The sequence below is a fragment of the Staurois parvus genome, unplaced genomic scaffold (genome assembly GCF_062004578.1).
Source record: "Staurois parvus isolate SC_StPar_1 unplaced genomic scaffold, SC_StPar_1.0 ptg000257l, whole genome shotgun sequence".
Taxonomy (NCBI): Eukaryota; Metazoa; Chordata; class Amphibia; order Anura; family Ranidae; genus Staurois; species Staurois parvus.
In genome coordinates, this window is record NW_028318053.1 from 685,972 (window position 1) to 702,705 (window position 16,734).

The 16,734-nt window shown below is 40.7% G+C and overlaps 1 protein-coding gene across 1 annotated transcript in view; it reads right to left on the minus strand.

Annotated features, from left to right (window-relative positions):
• Positions 1-6,566: 6,566 nt before the first annotated feature.
• The window catches only part of GALNT12 (polypeptide N-acetylgalactosaminyltransferase 12), a 138,972-nt gene continuing 128,804 nt past the window's right edge, over positions 6,567-16,734 (minus strand). The window contains exon 10 of the mRNA XM_089681039.1: positions 6,567-14,731. Within this exon, the coding sequence (XP_089537165.1) occupies positions 14,594-14,731 (138 nt within the window). The 3' untranslated portion in view covers positions 6,567-14,593. The remainder of the gene's footprint in view (positions 14,732-16,734) is intronic.

Consider the following 16,734-nt stretch of genomic DNA (forward strand, 5'->3'; position numbering starts at 1 on the left):
CGTTTCTGTGGCCCTAACTCTGTCCCTGTCCCTAGTACAGAGCGGTCTGCCTCTGTTCAATAACTGCAGGCAAATGAAGAATTCCAAAATGGCCGCTATTTATAGCTCGACCATTACACAGTGCTGGCTGGCTGGCTGCTGATTGGCTGATGCGATCACATGTAGTTGAGGAATGCATTATGCCTTGTCTGCGCGCCTTCCCAGACATCCCCGCTCCGTCGCCGCACATGTCAGCCGCCATTTTCTGAAAAATTTCGATTCGCGCGTCCGAATTAGGCTATTTTTCGGATTCGGCACGAATCGAAATTTTTCCGATATTCGACTCGAATTCCACTTCGGATACTTCGATTCGCTCATCTCTAGACAACACACTTGTGTTTCTGGATCTACAGCTTAGTTCTACAATGATTTTAACATTATTTCCAAGACATATTGTAAACCCTAAGCAGGCAATTCACACTTGCACGTGTGTCCAGACAATGCTGGTCTCGATCCGTCTGATAGTGAAGGAGAATTCTCTGCAGCCGTTGCCATGCATGAAAAACCGCTGTTTGCAGCACTTGTTACTGCTGTGTGGAAAACCCTAAAAAGTCTGGGTCAGTTTCAAGGCATTGTTGGATGCATTATCTCTTTGAGGAGGCCCTTCTGAAGAAGTGGACCTCTCCTGCTGTCATTAATCCAGGATAAACAAGGTCACGGTCATACCCGAAGGGGTCCCCTTCTTTCAAGGACCCCACAGACAGAAAGTCAGAATCAATTGCCCACTCTGTTTACGATTGCGGGCTCAGCCCTTCACCCACAGCCCTTGTGTTTCAGATGCTTACAGAATGGGCCACAATTTGGGTACCAAGCAGGTACCCCCTTTTTTTGTGGAACTTGCTGACCTGCTGCTACAGGGCCTCAAGTATATTCACGATGTGGCTTTGGATGCGACCCCTTTACTTTCTAAGTTGTCCATCTTGACAGTGGTACTCTGGCACGTGCTCTTAAGTGCTGGTCAGCAGACCAACCATCTAAAAAAACCTTTGGCCGATCTACCCTTCCAGGGTGCGCAGCTCTTTGGAATAACCCTGGCCAGCAGTGTTAAGGATCTTGCAGGAGAAAGAGTACCTTTTGCCCACAACTCAGAAAGGGCAAGGACCTGCGCCACAAGCAAGGTCCTTTCTTTCTCAGCTCACTAGTGGCTTTGTCTACGGAACCTGCCGAACGATAAAGGATCCTGGTCCGCAAAGGCTCCTGCGAGTGCAACTAAGTGCCTCTGGTTGTGCAAGCCTGCACACAAATCTTCCTCAGCATGAAGGTTTGCCCCCACCTGCTTTCTGGGTGGGGGATGTCACTGTTGGTTCACAGACCAGTGGACCCCTCTTCTCTCCAAAAATTGAGTTCGCAAACGGATTTTGTCTGGCTACAAAATCAAATTTCCGGCAGACAAGTTCTCTCCTTCCAATCTTCATCTATCCCTGTCTCGTCTGCTGGCTCTGTATGGGGCAGTGCATGACTTGCTTCTTCGGGGCATTATAGACCCTGTGATGGATTTGGGGGCATTATAGACCCGGTGATGGATTCGGACAGGTTTCAGGGGTTCTACTCCAACCTGTACACTGCGCTTTGCAGTTGGGGACACCCTTATCAGTTTGTGGCACTGCCCTTTAGTCTAGCCTTTACCCAATAGATGTTCACGCAGGTGCTGGCTCCAGTTCTGGTGTTGCAGTCATCGGCTACCTGGATGATCTCCTCCATATTCTGTGCTGAGGGACAATGTGGGACAGATCTCCTGGGTACTTCGACAACCAAATCTGTGAGGGACACTTGACCAAGGCCTCACTTCTCTGGTTGCTAAGCTCTCCAGTAATTTCTCCCTCTCCAGTGGACAGTGGTCATGATAGATGCCAGCCTGATAAGGTGTGTGTGTGTGGGGGGGGGGGGGGTTCACAGTCAGCCCAGGGCTGCTGGACATCTGAGGAGTCTCTGCTACCGATCAATGCTCTGGAGTTATGTGTGATCAGACTATGTCTATCCCATAGAAGGAATGTCTACTTGGACATCCAGACAGGAACCAAATCAGACAACGCTACGGCAGTGGCCTTTGTCAATCATGAGGAGTTTTGCCCACCAAAGAATTTGAGAAACCTCCAGCGCCGCTGCCGAACTCCACGTGCTGGCTCTCTATGCCATCTACATTCCAGTGGCAAGTGGACTACCTCAGCAGATGTTAGATTAAGGAAAATGATCCTTGCACCTGGCGGTGCTTCATCAAATCTGCCTTTTGTGGGGTACACCAGCTGTGGATCTGCTGGCCTCCAGCCTCTATCGCAAGGTGCTGAAATTCGTAGTGAGAGCACAAGATCCCCTGGCGAATGCAACGGTGGAGTCATTATCTACTCATCCACCCATTCCCCCCTGCTCAAACATCTCCCTGGTCTTCTATGAAGGATAGAGGCTGAAGGAATCCTGCTCATTCTGATAACTCCAGACTGGCCTTGGCGATACTGGTATGCCAACGTGGTACAGTTGAGGTAGATGCCCAAGGACTGATCTTCCACCCTGCTTTATTGTCTCTGGCTTTGACAGCGTAGCTATTAAAAGCCAGGTTCTGAGGGATAAGGGGTTGCCGACTTCTGTGATCCCCACTATGTTGAAGGCGTGTAAATCCACTTCTTGGAAGATCTATCATTGCACCTAGAAGGCTTACATTTCATTGTGCGAGGCTGTGGGTTGGCATCTGTGTCTCGGATCCTGGGTTTTCTTCAACATGGCATGGATAAGAAACTGGTGCCATTTAGGGCCAGGTCTCTGCTCTGGCTATCTTCTTCCAATGTCCCGTGGCTATGCACTCTTTGGTTCATACCTTTTCTTCAGGGACTTCAACATGTTGCACCTCCAGTGCACGTTACATTGCCACAGGGGAACCTGAACCTGGTGCTTTCAGTCCTTCGAAGTCTCCATTTGAGAACATTAGGGATCGTCCCTTGCTCACACTTTCCCAGAAGGCCGCTTTTCTGGTCACTATCACTTCTGCACATTGGGTGTCGGAGCTAACTGCCTTGTTCTGAAAGTCCCCCTATTTGGTTCTCTGCACCCCTCCTTTCTTTCAAAGGCAGTGTCCGACTTTTACCTAAATGAGGATATTGTCCTCTTCCCTGGGTCTGTGGCTATCACATCCTAATGAAGTTGCACTGCACTCATTGGACATGGTCCAGGCAGCATCTTGTTTGTTCTTGTCAGAGACGGCATCCTTTTGGAGGTTGGACTCTGTGATCGTGAATGGCCTGCAAAAGGCTTTGGCCAGAAAGTTGTCCAGACTTATGTCATTAAGGGCCTGCCCCGTCACAGCACACTCTACCAGGGAGATTATTGCTTCCTGGGCTTTCTGACACCATCCGTGTGTAAGCCGTGTACCGGGGTGGGCTCCCCAGGATACAGTGAAGTCACGAACGAGGAAAGCAACCCTGACACCATTTGCAACAACAGAATTTTACTTAGATGTGGCAAATAAACACAACTACAAATGCTGGAAACATACAATAAATTTACATACACCCAGCCCAAAGGCAGAGACCCTTGTGCTGCACAGCACGGCGCTACTGATGAAGGTAGAAAGTGTAGTAATTTACCTACTGGCAGGCACAAATAAGCTGCCACACCTTACCTGTTATTACCCTAAAAGAGGAAGAATCAGTGTATGGGTGTATGGTATGGGCTAGCCTGCGGTGCAGCACAACAGCTTACAATCTTACACAAATCTACAGTATTCCCCCTCCCATAACTGGTCCTGTAGCACGTGCCTGAGTATTCCTTCTGCGCAGAACGCCAGTCTGGCTTGAGTTTGTAGGATTTTAACAGCTCTCCAATGTGAAATGTCACTTTAAGTTGTGGAGTCCTTGTGGCCTGACACAAACAGAGACCCTAACTAACTATAGCCTGTCTCAGTCACAAGGCGCCAACACTGAAATGAGGTGCATGCACTATCTTACCGACCCGGGTCTGCTTTTCATCCGCTGATGACTCTGAACAGAACAAATGTCTCTCCAACAAGCAGCAATCTCATCAGCATTCCTAGCAGCAATCTTCCTTTCTCTGAACAGGATCAGCATCTTGAACACCATCAGCTTCACTTAGCTGCATTTCTGATTACGGAGGGATGTTCTCACACCTGGATGGCATTGGATTCTCAGCTCACACACAGCCCCATTCTCCAAAGCATGGCTGCTGTCTCCTCTTCCTGTTCACTCAACTCCTGTGTGAAAACCCCACCTCTTCATGAATATAGAAGTATCTATGCAGTCTGAGGCTGTTAGAAAAACAGTGACATCTTGTGGCTAAACCACAGAATGTCAGTCAAAACATTTGATTTACTCCAGTGTTCAACCAATGAGAGCTGTTTCCCCATCTTACATGTGCCTCAAATTCGTAAGGCAGCTACCTGGTCGTCTGTACACACCTTTGCCAAGTTTTACAAGATTGATGTTCTGGCATCTTTGGATGCTGGTTGCAGTCAAAAAGGTTTTTGCAGGTGCTGTTTGAGGTTTCTGGTTCCCCCTTTTTTGGGTGGTGTTGTTTTTATCTGATTACCCAACCCTTCATTGAGGCACTGCTTTGGGACGTCCCTATGGTCAAGAATATGAAGAGCTGTGTCCGTCAATGAATAGAGAAAACTGGATTTTTTTTTTTGTGGTAATTACTATAAAATCCCTTTTTCGGAGTTCATTAATGGACACAGTACCCACCCCTCCTTGTTTTGTTTGTATTGCTTTGTGATAAACTGAGCTGCCTATAGCAGAGAAGGGGGGGGGGGGGGTTACTGCCAGCTAAGATAGAGCTGTCCTTGTTTTTTTGTTTTTCTCCCCTACCTAGTGTAGTGTTCTACTCCTGAACCCTTTAGAGCTGTGTTGGTGTCCATCAATGAACTCTGAGAAAGGGATTTTACAGTGAACAAAAAAAAAATCCTGTTTTTCTTCCCATTTTGGAGAGCTAAAAGGACGGTTATATATTTATTATACCCTCAGATTTGGTTTTTTTTGGGGGGTGCCATCTGTATCCCCAGAGGGGAGATTTCCCTTCCTGTCACATAGCCAAAACTGGAAGTGAGTGGAAATCCCTACAAAGTGAGGAAATCTTGGGGAGTTACCCTCTTGGGGAGTGTACCCGTTGGAAGATTTCCCTATTACTCTTCTGGTATCAACCCAAAATTTGTGATTTTCTTTTACTTTCACTTTTGATCATGGTAAACAGGACAAATAGAATGAATCTCCCAAATAAGGACACAGGCAGAAAAAAAAAAAAAAATATGGACGTGATCCAATGCCTCTTCACGCTATCCAAAACAAAAAGTTTTTTTTCCTTTTAGGGCTCATTCACCATGCATGAAAACTGAAGGGAGATCTGTACAGATTTCACTTGCGTTAACATGCGTTTTCATGACTATTTCAGTGAGCTTTTATGCACGTTGACATCAGTTCAGTTAGTTTTCATGCAGTTGCATCAGTAATGTGCCCAGTCTTGTCATGTCAGTTTTTTTTAAACATTGCAGATTCCTGCACAGAAAAAAATCTGCATGTAATACCAGTATTGTGGTGTGAACAGTGCACATTTTTTTTCACTTGCAGAAAAAAAACATCAAAAGTCTCTGCACCATGGTGTGAACGAAGCCTTAGTTACACTTCAACTACAACCACCAATCCGGAATCACTAATAGTTCTCAGGAAGGATATTTAGAACCCTTTTGAACCTCGTTTTTTAAACTTTTTTTTCTTTTTTTTTTTAACAAGTAAAAGTTAAATGAAAAATCTGAAGTAATTTAATTAACTCTTATTTTAAGAGTGATTTCTCTATAAGGGCGGACGAGGCCCATCACCTTAGAACGCTAGCAAAAAACAGAAGACTCACAGAGTGGGGTGGGTTATAGGGGCGATGCCCAGGAGGCATGTCCTAAAAAGCTTTGCCAGTGTCCATTGGATAACAGCTCACAACCCCAGGGTCTATGAATATCTTACCTTTGTACTGTATGGTTAGGAAAATAATACTACCACCATAACCGCACAGGTAACTATGGGATATTAGATCAAGCCTTCCTTTCCAACATCCTTTCATTTATTTTTTTTTTAAATATAGGTGGTTTATGTTGGACAATAAAATTGATTCTGTGTGTGCATTCCCCACCCGTGTCTTTTTTTTTTTTCTCCTTTCCATGCCATGTGTGTCCCCAGAGGGCATTGCCAGAAAACTGGAAAATTGTATGACTATACTTACTGTTCATTCCCTTAGACTGTATAAGAATCATAGGTATGGAACAGGGGCTGTAAGAGCAATGATTATCTATTCACTGGCCCTATAGGGTTAAGGGCAACGTAAACTAATATTAATGCTCCCGTGGAGTACTCTCATAAAAGAAAAATTATTTTAAATATGGCCATATAAATTTCGGGTGGTACACCATTTGTTGTGAAGACCTTTGTGATAGTTAAAGCAGCTGTATGCAACACAACTGTATCTTTTATTCAGTATGTCAACATGGTTAAAGGGAAAAACATATTTTAGGGCCTTTGAGCTGCTCAGCATAATCACACTTCAAAATGAAAAATTACTTTATTTTATTAACTTATAGAAAATTGGCATTACATTAGTTTGTTAAAATTATGGTAAATCCATTACATAACTGATAAAACACCCAACATATAAACAGAATCAACTTTCACTGTTAAATTCAGCAAATTAACAAAAACCTCAATGAATGTACAGTTTTTTCATTTTTCATTTACACAAAACCTAGGCATGTAAACTTTCTTTATACTTCAATTATCACTTATCCTTCATTTCAGAGCATAGGTTCTCAGCAAGTATGTTTCTTTACCCTAAAAATGTATGTGCCAAGGAACGTTTAGAAGTGTTTAATGTTGTGTACACATTAGTCACTTTTCTGTGTTAATTAATATTAAAGGGAACCAGATGACAGAAATAGTGTTTATCTCCCAGAAATCCGTTTCCTAGCTAAATGTCTGATATGCATGATTTAATACTTTCCTAGGAACAAGCTGTATGCTTGTGAGGAAAGTCAGAGTCCCTATCTGCACTTTTATGTCAAGTCAAAATACTGAAAAAATGTAGTTAACCTTCTAGAGGTTTTTTTTTCTGCCTTCTTGAAGATCAATTATGGGCATAGGATTCTGTATATATGGTGATTTTCTATTGACTTTTTTTTCTGTTGTTTGAAAAAAATGAACTTATGTAGCAAGGCAACTACAAAAGGAATGATACAAGAGCCATTGACACCTTGTTGGCACAGTGTAAAATGCCTATTTGGGAATGGAGGTGAGGTGGGTACCTGGTTCTATTGCCAAAAGGGATAGCAGATATTTTGGCAAGAATGTGAGACATACTTGTGAAGTAAATATTGTGTATCTTGACCCCAACGATTTGTCTTAGAAAGATGTGCTTGCTGTACATAAGAATACATGAGCGCATTACTAGGGAGATCCCCAGTAGGATGGTCCTCTTGATTGCACAATGTAGAATTTTAGAGGACAACATAGCAGTAAAGATTTGAGGAACTAAATACACCTGTAAGTCTCGACGAAAGGAAAGGAAAGGCATGACTAAAATCTTTAAATCTGGTAAGAGTGTAAAAAAGGTTTTGGAGGCAGTATTGTCAATATGAATATAGAAACTTAATTACACAGGAACATGAGCTCACGCAAGCAAGCAGAGAGTTAGAAACAAGGCAGTAAATGTTATTATATCTTAACCACTTCAATACCGGGCACTTGCCCAGGCCAATTTTCAGCTTTCAGCGTTCTCACACTTTGGGTACAGTGTTGCATGGCCGCGCAATTGTCATTCAAACTAAAATTTTATCGTTTTGTTCACACAACTAGAGCTTTCTTTTGGTGGTATTTAATCACCACTGTGGTTTTTATTTGTTGCTAAATTAACAAAAAAAGACCAAAAATGTTGAAAAAAAAAAAAACATTTCTTGGTTTGTGTTACAAAAGTTTGCAAATAATTGTTCTTCATAAATTTAGGCCAAGATGTATTCTACTACATTTCTTTGGTGAAAATAACCCAAATCAGTATTTATTATTTAGTCTGTAGGAAAGTTATAGAGTTCACAAACTATGGGATATATCTGAAAATGTATCAATCCTGAAGTACTGACAGCCAATCTAATTTCTTGAGGCCCAAACATGTTAGAACAGTACAGATATCCCCCAAATGACCCCTTTTTGCAAAGTAGACAGTCCAACATATTCCTTAAGAGGCATGGCGAGTTTTTTGAAGTTGTAATTTTTTTTATCATAATTTTTTGGAAAATGAAATGAAAAAATTTTTCACAATTGTTTTTTTTTTTTACATGATGTCACCAGTGCAGTACATCGTCATAATATAACTGGTGTGGCGGTGATCAGGGACACTGACTGGTGACAGTACAAAAAAATAAATAATTTTTTAAAATATTTTTTATTTAAGTTTTTTTTCATATTACACTGTACTACTTTGGGGAAGTGATCAGTATTTCTTTTTTACACAATTTGATTGCTTATAGCAAAGAATTTCTTTGCCATAAGCAAACATTTAACTGAATGAAATCGATTAATTCAGGTTTTTTGTTGTGATTAGCTGTGATTGGCTAATCACATGACACAGATGGGCTGTGATTGGCCCAGCCTGTGCATGTGATCACTGTGACCATTCACAATTAGACACACTTGTATACAATGGATGGCATGAAAGGAAGCTATCCATTGTATACAACTGTCATGTGACCTGCAGTGATTGGTCACAGCAGGTCACATGGTACTAGCAACTGGCATTCATTCATGACATCCATTGTGTAATATTGTGTTGACCTCTGTGATTGGTCAAAGTGACCATATGGTACAGAGAGGGACACAGCCCACCTGTACCGTGTGATTACTGTTGTGATTAGCTGTGATTGGGCACAGCTAAACATTGAATGAATTGATTTAATTCAGTAAAAATGATTGCTTATATTAGTGAATTTCAGTGTTATAAGCAATCATAGTGTGTAAATAAATAAATGAATAAATCACTTTCCCAGAGTAGTACTGTAGTACTGTAACACTGTATGGTTCTGGTCACAGTATGTTAAAAAACAATCATAGAAAAAAAAAGGAATTAAAAATATTTAAAAAAATTGAAAGATTAAAAATGTATTTATTTTACATACTGCCAGCAGTCAACTGTCCGATTGCCGCCACACCAGGCATATGATGACGTTATACTGCACTGTTGACAGTATTTAAAAAAATAATATATTGCAAACAAAAAAAAGGTAATTTAAAAATTACACAATTAAAACATTTAGCAAAAAGATTACAACTTAAAAAACAAAAAACAAACAACAAAATACCTTGAACTGTCTACTTTCCAAAAAGAGGTAATTTGGGGAATCTCCATACTTTCCTGGTGTTATTAGGTTATTTACACCAAAAAAAAAAGGTAGGAGAATACATTTTAGCCTACATTTATGAAGATTATTTGCAATATTGCATAACAGAAACAAAAACGCTTTTTTCATTTATTTAGAAAAACATATTTTTAAGTATTTAATCACCACTGGGTTTTTGTGTGGAAAAAATGTTAAAAATGTAATATGGGTAACCACTGTATGACTGCGCAAATGTCAAAAAGCGACAGCGCTGAAAGGTGAAAATTGGGTAAGAAGACGGTGAAAGTGCCTGGTATTGCAGTGGTTAAAAAAGGATCAAAGTCTTTACCAAGTAAAGTACAGACATATTAGTCTATAATCGGTAAGATAATGGAGAGTTTAATACAAGACTACATAAAAAAAAAAAGACAGAAGACTAGGCTGCTGCATAATTTTTTCACTTTTATTTTGGGATGTCTTTGATCAAAATGAAAATAAGCAACCTACAGAGGACTGAAATTCAAACAATGGAGCATCCTTGCGTTCCTAACATATTAGAAATAAAGGATCTATAATTTTTATTGTAGGTGTACTTTAAATGAGAGACAGAATGTCAACCAAAAATCCAGAAAAAACTAATGATACAAATGTTGTAAATTGAGTTGGCGTTCAGTGAGTAAAATAAGTATTTGGTCCCTAAGCAAAACATGACTTAGTACTTGGTGGAAAAAAACTCTTGTTGGCAAGCACAGATGTTTCTTGTACTTGGTTACCAGGTTTGCATACATCTCAGGAGCGATTTAGGTTCACTCAACTTTACAGATCTCATCTAAATCCTTAAGGTTTCTTGCCTGTCGCTTGGCAACTCAAAGTTTCAGCTCCCTTCATAAATTTTCTATAAGAATAAGGTCTGGAGACTGGCTACGCCACTTCATGCACACGCACCTTAATGTGCTTCTTCTTGAGTCACTCCTTTGGTGCCTTGGTGGTATATTTTGGGTCATTGTCATGCTGGAAGACCCATCTTCAGTTTTCTGGCTGAGGGAAGAAGGTTCCAATCCAAGATTTCACAATACATGGCCCAGTGCACTGGCCACTCAAAGCGACAAAGTCAGCCTGTACCTTTAGCAGCGAAAGAGCCCCAAAGCATAATGTTTCCACCTCCGTGACTGTTCCTCCAAACACGGTGAGTCAAGTTAATTCCAAAGAGATTTTTGGTCTCATCTGACCACAGCATTTTTTCCCAATCCTTCTTGGAATCATTTAGACGTTCATTTGTAAACTTCTCACAGGCCTGTACATGTGCCTTCTCGAGGAAGGGGACCTTGAGGGTCCTGCAGGAGTTCAATCCATGGTGGCGTATTGTGTTACCAATGGTTTATCTAGTGGCTATGGTCTCAACTGCCTTGAGATCATTCACAAGCTCCTCCTGTGTAGTTTTGGGCTGATCTCTCACTTTTCTCATCATTATCCTTACTCTAGGAAGCAAAATCTTGCATGGAGCTCCAAACCAAGAACAATTGATTGTGATTTTGTACTTGTTCCATTTGCGAATAATTGCTTTACCAGTTGTCTCCTTCTCACCAAGCTTTTTGCTCATGGTCTTGTAAGCCCATTACAGCCTTGTGCAGGTCTACAATCTTGTCCCTGGCGTCCTTTGACAGCTCTTTAGTCTTGCCCATGATGGTGAATTTTGAATGGAAGAAACATTCTGTGGACAGGTGTCTTTTATACACATAACGAGTTATTGTTAGGAGCACCTTCTTAAATGTACTGGCTATGTGCTCATGTGGTACACAGATCAGTCCTGTCTGCGGGAGCCAGAATTATTGTTGGTTGGTAGGGAATCAAATACTTGATGAGTAAAAGCTCACTGAACTGCAACTCAATTTATAACATTCGTATCGTGTTTTTTCTGGATTTTTGGTTGATATTCTGTCTCTATCATTTAAAATACACCTATGATAATAATTATAGACCTCATTTCTTTGTAAGTGGGCAAACTTACAAAATCTGCAAGGGATCAAATAATTATTTTCCCCACTGTGTGTATATATACAGTGCTCAGTATATTTTAGCACACCCCTTTTGGAAAGTAAGATTTTAATCAATATCTCAATGAACACAAGAACAATTTCCAAAATTGATAAAACTGAGCTTTACAGAAAATTTGTTTAGCTTATTACATGAAAGTAAGGGCAATAATAAAACTTAGATCTTTAATCTTTAGTTTTACTCAAGATAGTTGATGCAAAAATGAATACATTGCACAAAAACTCCTCCATCTAGTATTTTGTATGACCTCCATGATTTGTAAGGACAACAAGAAGTCTTCTAGGCATGAAATGAACAAGTTGGCAACATATTGCAAAATCGATCTTTTTCCATTCTTCAAGAATTACCTTTTAGAGCCTGGATGCTGGATGGAGAGTGATGCTCAGCTTGTCTCCTCAGAATTCCCCATAGATGTTCGATTGGGTTCAGATCAAGAGACGTACTTGGCCACTGAATCACTGTCAACCTGTTTTTCTTCATAAATGCAACAGTGGCCTTAGATGCGTTTTGGATCATTGTCATGTAGGAAAAGTGCATGACGACCAAGGGCACGGAGAGATGGTAGCATCTTCTCTTTCAATCTCTAGATTCACAGTACATCTGTGAATTAATGATACCATCAATAAAATGCAGCTCCCCGACATCAGTAGCACTCATGCAGCTCCACAGAAGGAGGACACTGCCACCACTGTTTCACTGTAGGCACCATGCATTTTTCCAAAAACATTTATCTTGGTCTCATCTCTCCAGTGTAGAATCCCAGTTCTCCTCTTTTTCAGAATGGGCTCTGGCAAATTCTAGGTGGGCTTTTTTGTGCATGGGCTTTAGGAGAGGCTTCCTTCATGGATGACACCCATGCATGCCATTCCTCTGGCACAGAAAACAATCACTCCAGTTTTACTTTCTACTTCTTTAGCTAGTTGCAGTGAACCTACATAGCGATTTTCTTCAACCCTTATCAAAAGACACTCCTGTCAAGGTGTTAACGTCCATGGACAGCCTGTGAGATGATTGCAGTTCCATATTTGTTAAATTTTTGTATCACTTTTTCTACAGTATTCTGACTAAGTAAATCTTTGCTGATCTTCTTGCAGATACTAGATGTATTTCTCTCTGCTGTGTAAAGAAATTATTTTCTTTCTCAGGCATTGTGACATGTCTCTTCCATGTGGTGCCATTGTTGACAGCATGAACTGGGAAGGGGTTTTCTTTGTTAAGTAACGCTCTTCTATAATCAACTGTCTGCTAGAAACCTGTTTAATGAATAATTAGACTTGCCTGTAGTTAAATTCTTGTAAATTAGGATTTTGTTTAGCTTTGCTTCAAAGACTTTCATTGGGGTGTATTCATTTTTGCAACATGGTCTTGAATGAATTTGTTAGGAAAAATACTTTGTGTGTGCAAATTAACAAATCTTGCTTGCAATCACTGCCCCGCATTTATGGGAGTATTTTGTAGTATAGTGTCCCATAGAAAATGTTGCTTCTGAAAGTAAATGTTTTCTGACAAATCTGTTGGAGTGTACTCATTTATATTGAGCTATGTATGTATGCATGCAATGTATGTATGTATGTGTATATATATATTTATATACACACACATGCACACACATTTACACAAAGATTGTGTGCAAAAAAAAAAAGGTAAATTTCACAAAAACGTGTACACATTTTGAAACTCTCCAACATCTGACACGATAAATAGATGAATTAAACACACTACTATGATAATTGTAACATGAACTTATACAGTCCATGGTCATTATTCTGACATTGGCACTTAAAGCTCCGCACCTGAAAATGTCCAAAAAGAAAAGAACATACAGCATTTCTACCCTGACAGGTTTCCTCTACCCACAGCCGTACTCTATATTCTGGCCATATGCAATTTTGTAGTGCAAAATTGATTTTCAGGATTAAACTTTTGACTTACTTTACGAAACCTCTGCAGTGCAAGTTAGAACAACTCTCCATAGAAAGTAAACACATATTAAACATTTAAAACTTGTACTAAATATAGTAAGAAATATGAGAGGAGCCAATGGTCACCTTAAAAAAAACTAGTTATCCCATTGTCTAACTTCAGTACTTTTTGAACAGAAAGTCACAGCAACGGACATGGTCATAAAAGGTCAGGAACGGCAAGCTCCACATTCTCTCACTACAGGTTTCATTTAGCAGAGCCAAATAAATGGACACACAGAAAAGTGCAGACAATTTACATTGAATATAACTATAGGTCTTTTGCAGCAGCTTTCACAAATGTGATTATTTTGCATTTAAATAATTGCATAAGTGATACTCACTTATGATTCATCAGTTTTTGAAACAAACGATAAACATAATGCTTTGTTTTAGTATTAAAATAAAAAGGGGCTCAATATAGTCAACTTCCACCTACAGAAATAAAAATCTACAATCCTGGTACAAAAATTAAAACATGATTTTAAAAAGAATTAAAAACAGCAATTTCCCTTAAGTTGCAATCTTTTCAAATATGCTATATGAGAAATAAATGCTTTTTTTTCATTACACACCATCACCATTAAAATACAAAGTAATCTTTCCTACCATCTTTCATGTTACACTCATATTTACAGTATAACATAAACATGGCCACAGTCTGCTGCCACCGCTACCACCCAACATCCAGGGACTCTTCTCCTTGTAGCATCTTCTCATGTTTTTGTTGTTTTTTTTTATTTTGGCACAGCTGTACATGGCTCTGCACATACAGTCATGCAATTCATTCACAGGAATCTGTAAATGTAAAAAACACAGTGGCAGACAGATGTCTTGTGGTTCATTGATACTTCCTTTATCCCCATGCATTTGCAATGATTTCCAGATGCTCCAACGCAAGAAAAAAAAATAATAAATGCACTTTTTTTTTCTCGATCAATATGGGCGCATTTATTATTATTTTTTTCAAAAAGGTGGACTATGCCTTTAAAATCACATCTCTATGATTGCATTCGAATCCTGGAAGTTTTCCATTATCCGTTACTCTAAAAAGGCACAGTTCAAAAGAAAAGTACTGCAGTTTTCAACAATTGTGCACATCCTACATAAATCCAATACAAAAAAGTGTCAGTGACATCACATAGCTGCCAAATGATCCTTTCTGTTGAAGCAAAATCAGTCCACAACGGTTTCAACTTCTTTCTTGGAAAAACCATTTCTGTATATCGATATCTAAACAGTGCTTTAATACAGGCTCAGGATTTCCTGTTTGAGCGTTTCTTTCAGCTTGAATGCACTTTTGGGTTTGTTGATGCATCAGGGTACCATCCTGTAAGGAACCAAAACAAATATGGAATACATTTAAAACCATTTGACCTAGACAATTCACAGTAGCCTTCATCCAAATAAATATACATACACACACACACAGTATGTCAGACTAAACCGACAACAGAAGGTGGACCCCAAAATGGTGGGCAAACAGTCAACATATATAGTTCATATTTTTTGTTTCTTTAACCCCTCCGCTGCCAGAGCCGGTTTTATTTATTTTTTTTTTGCATACATGTTTAAAAAAATAATTTTTGGCCGAAGATTATATAAAGCCCCCAAACATTATATATTTTCTGAAAGCATACACCCTAGAGAAGAAAAAAGTGGTAGTTCCAATTTCTTATGTCACACAATATTACCACAAATGTCTAACGCAAAATTTCAGAAAAACCCACACAAAAGTACATTTTTGGGCAAACGTGATAAATTGCTCACATTTTTTGATAAAATATAAAAGACAAGGTTGCCCTGAGTAAACCAATACCCAACATGTCAAACCTTAAATTTGCATTCGTCTGTGAAATTGCGACAAACTTCAGTACCCTATATTTTCTATAGGCAATGCTTTAAAAGCCCCTACATTTTAGTGTTACGAAGGAGGTCTAATGGTAGTATTATTGATCTCACTCTGGCTTGCGTGGCGATATGTAACATGTGTATCATAATCGATGTTTTCACGCGTAGGTGCCCCCAACGTGTGTGTTTATGTTCGTACGTGTGTGCGCATATGTGGGGGTGGGGGGGGGGCTCAAATTTTTTTTGAGAGGGGATGTTATGTGCTTGGGTGTAACTTTATCTCTTTTACCTCTGGGCTTCACTAGATGTTTTGCACTGCAGACCGCATTGCAATTTGCAATACATCTCTGCTCAGGTATTCTAGCCGGGGAAAGTGACAGCGGTGACCCGGAAGCGACGTCATGTACGTTGCTCTCCGGGTCACAGCAAGATGTCCACTGTGTGTCTGCTCTCCTTTTTCCCCTCCACCTTCCGGCTCCCACCATGTCGGCCCCGGGCCCACAGATGGGCAAGCGGAGCCCGGAATATATGGCGGAAGTGCACAGGGGGGCCATTACCAGGGTGTGTGGAAGCAATTGGGCTCCCCGACTGCTTCCACCAGACAAGCAGCAGTCTGCCTGTCTATTTTATACACAATCTGGTGGCGGCAGTGGCGGTTTGTGTATAAAACCCCACATTGTCAGGTCTGTATGACATACAGACCTGGCAGTGAAGGGGTTGAAGGATAAGTCAACCTTTCGGAACATGTTACATGTTGCACCCGTTTTTAGGGTAGAATGTGTAACGTTCTTTATCCTGCAGCCACTGCCCGAGAGGAGCAGCAGGTTCCAGGGTCTCTTCACCCCATCCAGCACTGCCCGAATGGTCACTCCCTCTGACACACTCTGCAGAGAAAGCAGAGGATCACTAGAGTTGGAGAGAAGGCGTATATGGTCCTGAAATTTCATGCCACTGTCAATGCATATACCCCCATCGCTTGTGGGTGACTAGTCTAAGCAGAAAAAAAAAAAAAAGTGGCAGTTTGGCATTTTTTGGAGTGGCAAACAGGTCTATCTCTGGGAGAAAGACCCATGCCACTAAGCTCTGAAAGACTTGCGGTAAAGGGCCCACTCGTCGTTGTCCAAACTCTCTCTGGACAGTGCACCCTGAATCAGACTTTTGAAAACCAGGAGGCCCTGGAAAGCTGCCCTCAGTTCCACAATGTTGGAAACTACATTCACAACATTGAATGCCATTGGCCCTGGGCCCAGTGATCACTGGCATCCAAATGGACTACATGCCACTGTATTGTAGGAGATTCTGCTGTCTCGACCACCAGTCCAGACTTGCTATCATCTGGGATGTGATCTGGACCTCTTTCCAAAGTCCTCCGACCTCCATTGTTTCATGAGCCCAATCTGAAAGGGACGCGAGTTCAATGTGTGCAAATTAAAGTTATCTTCTGGTGTGGCAGAAGCGTGTCCCTGTCTTGATTTAGCAGCA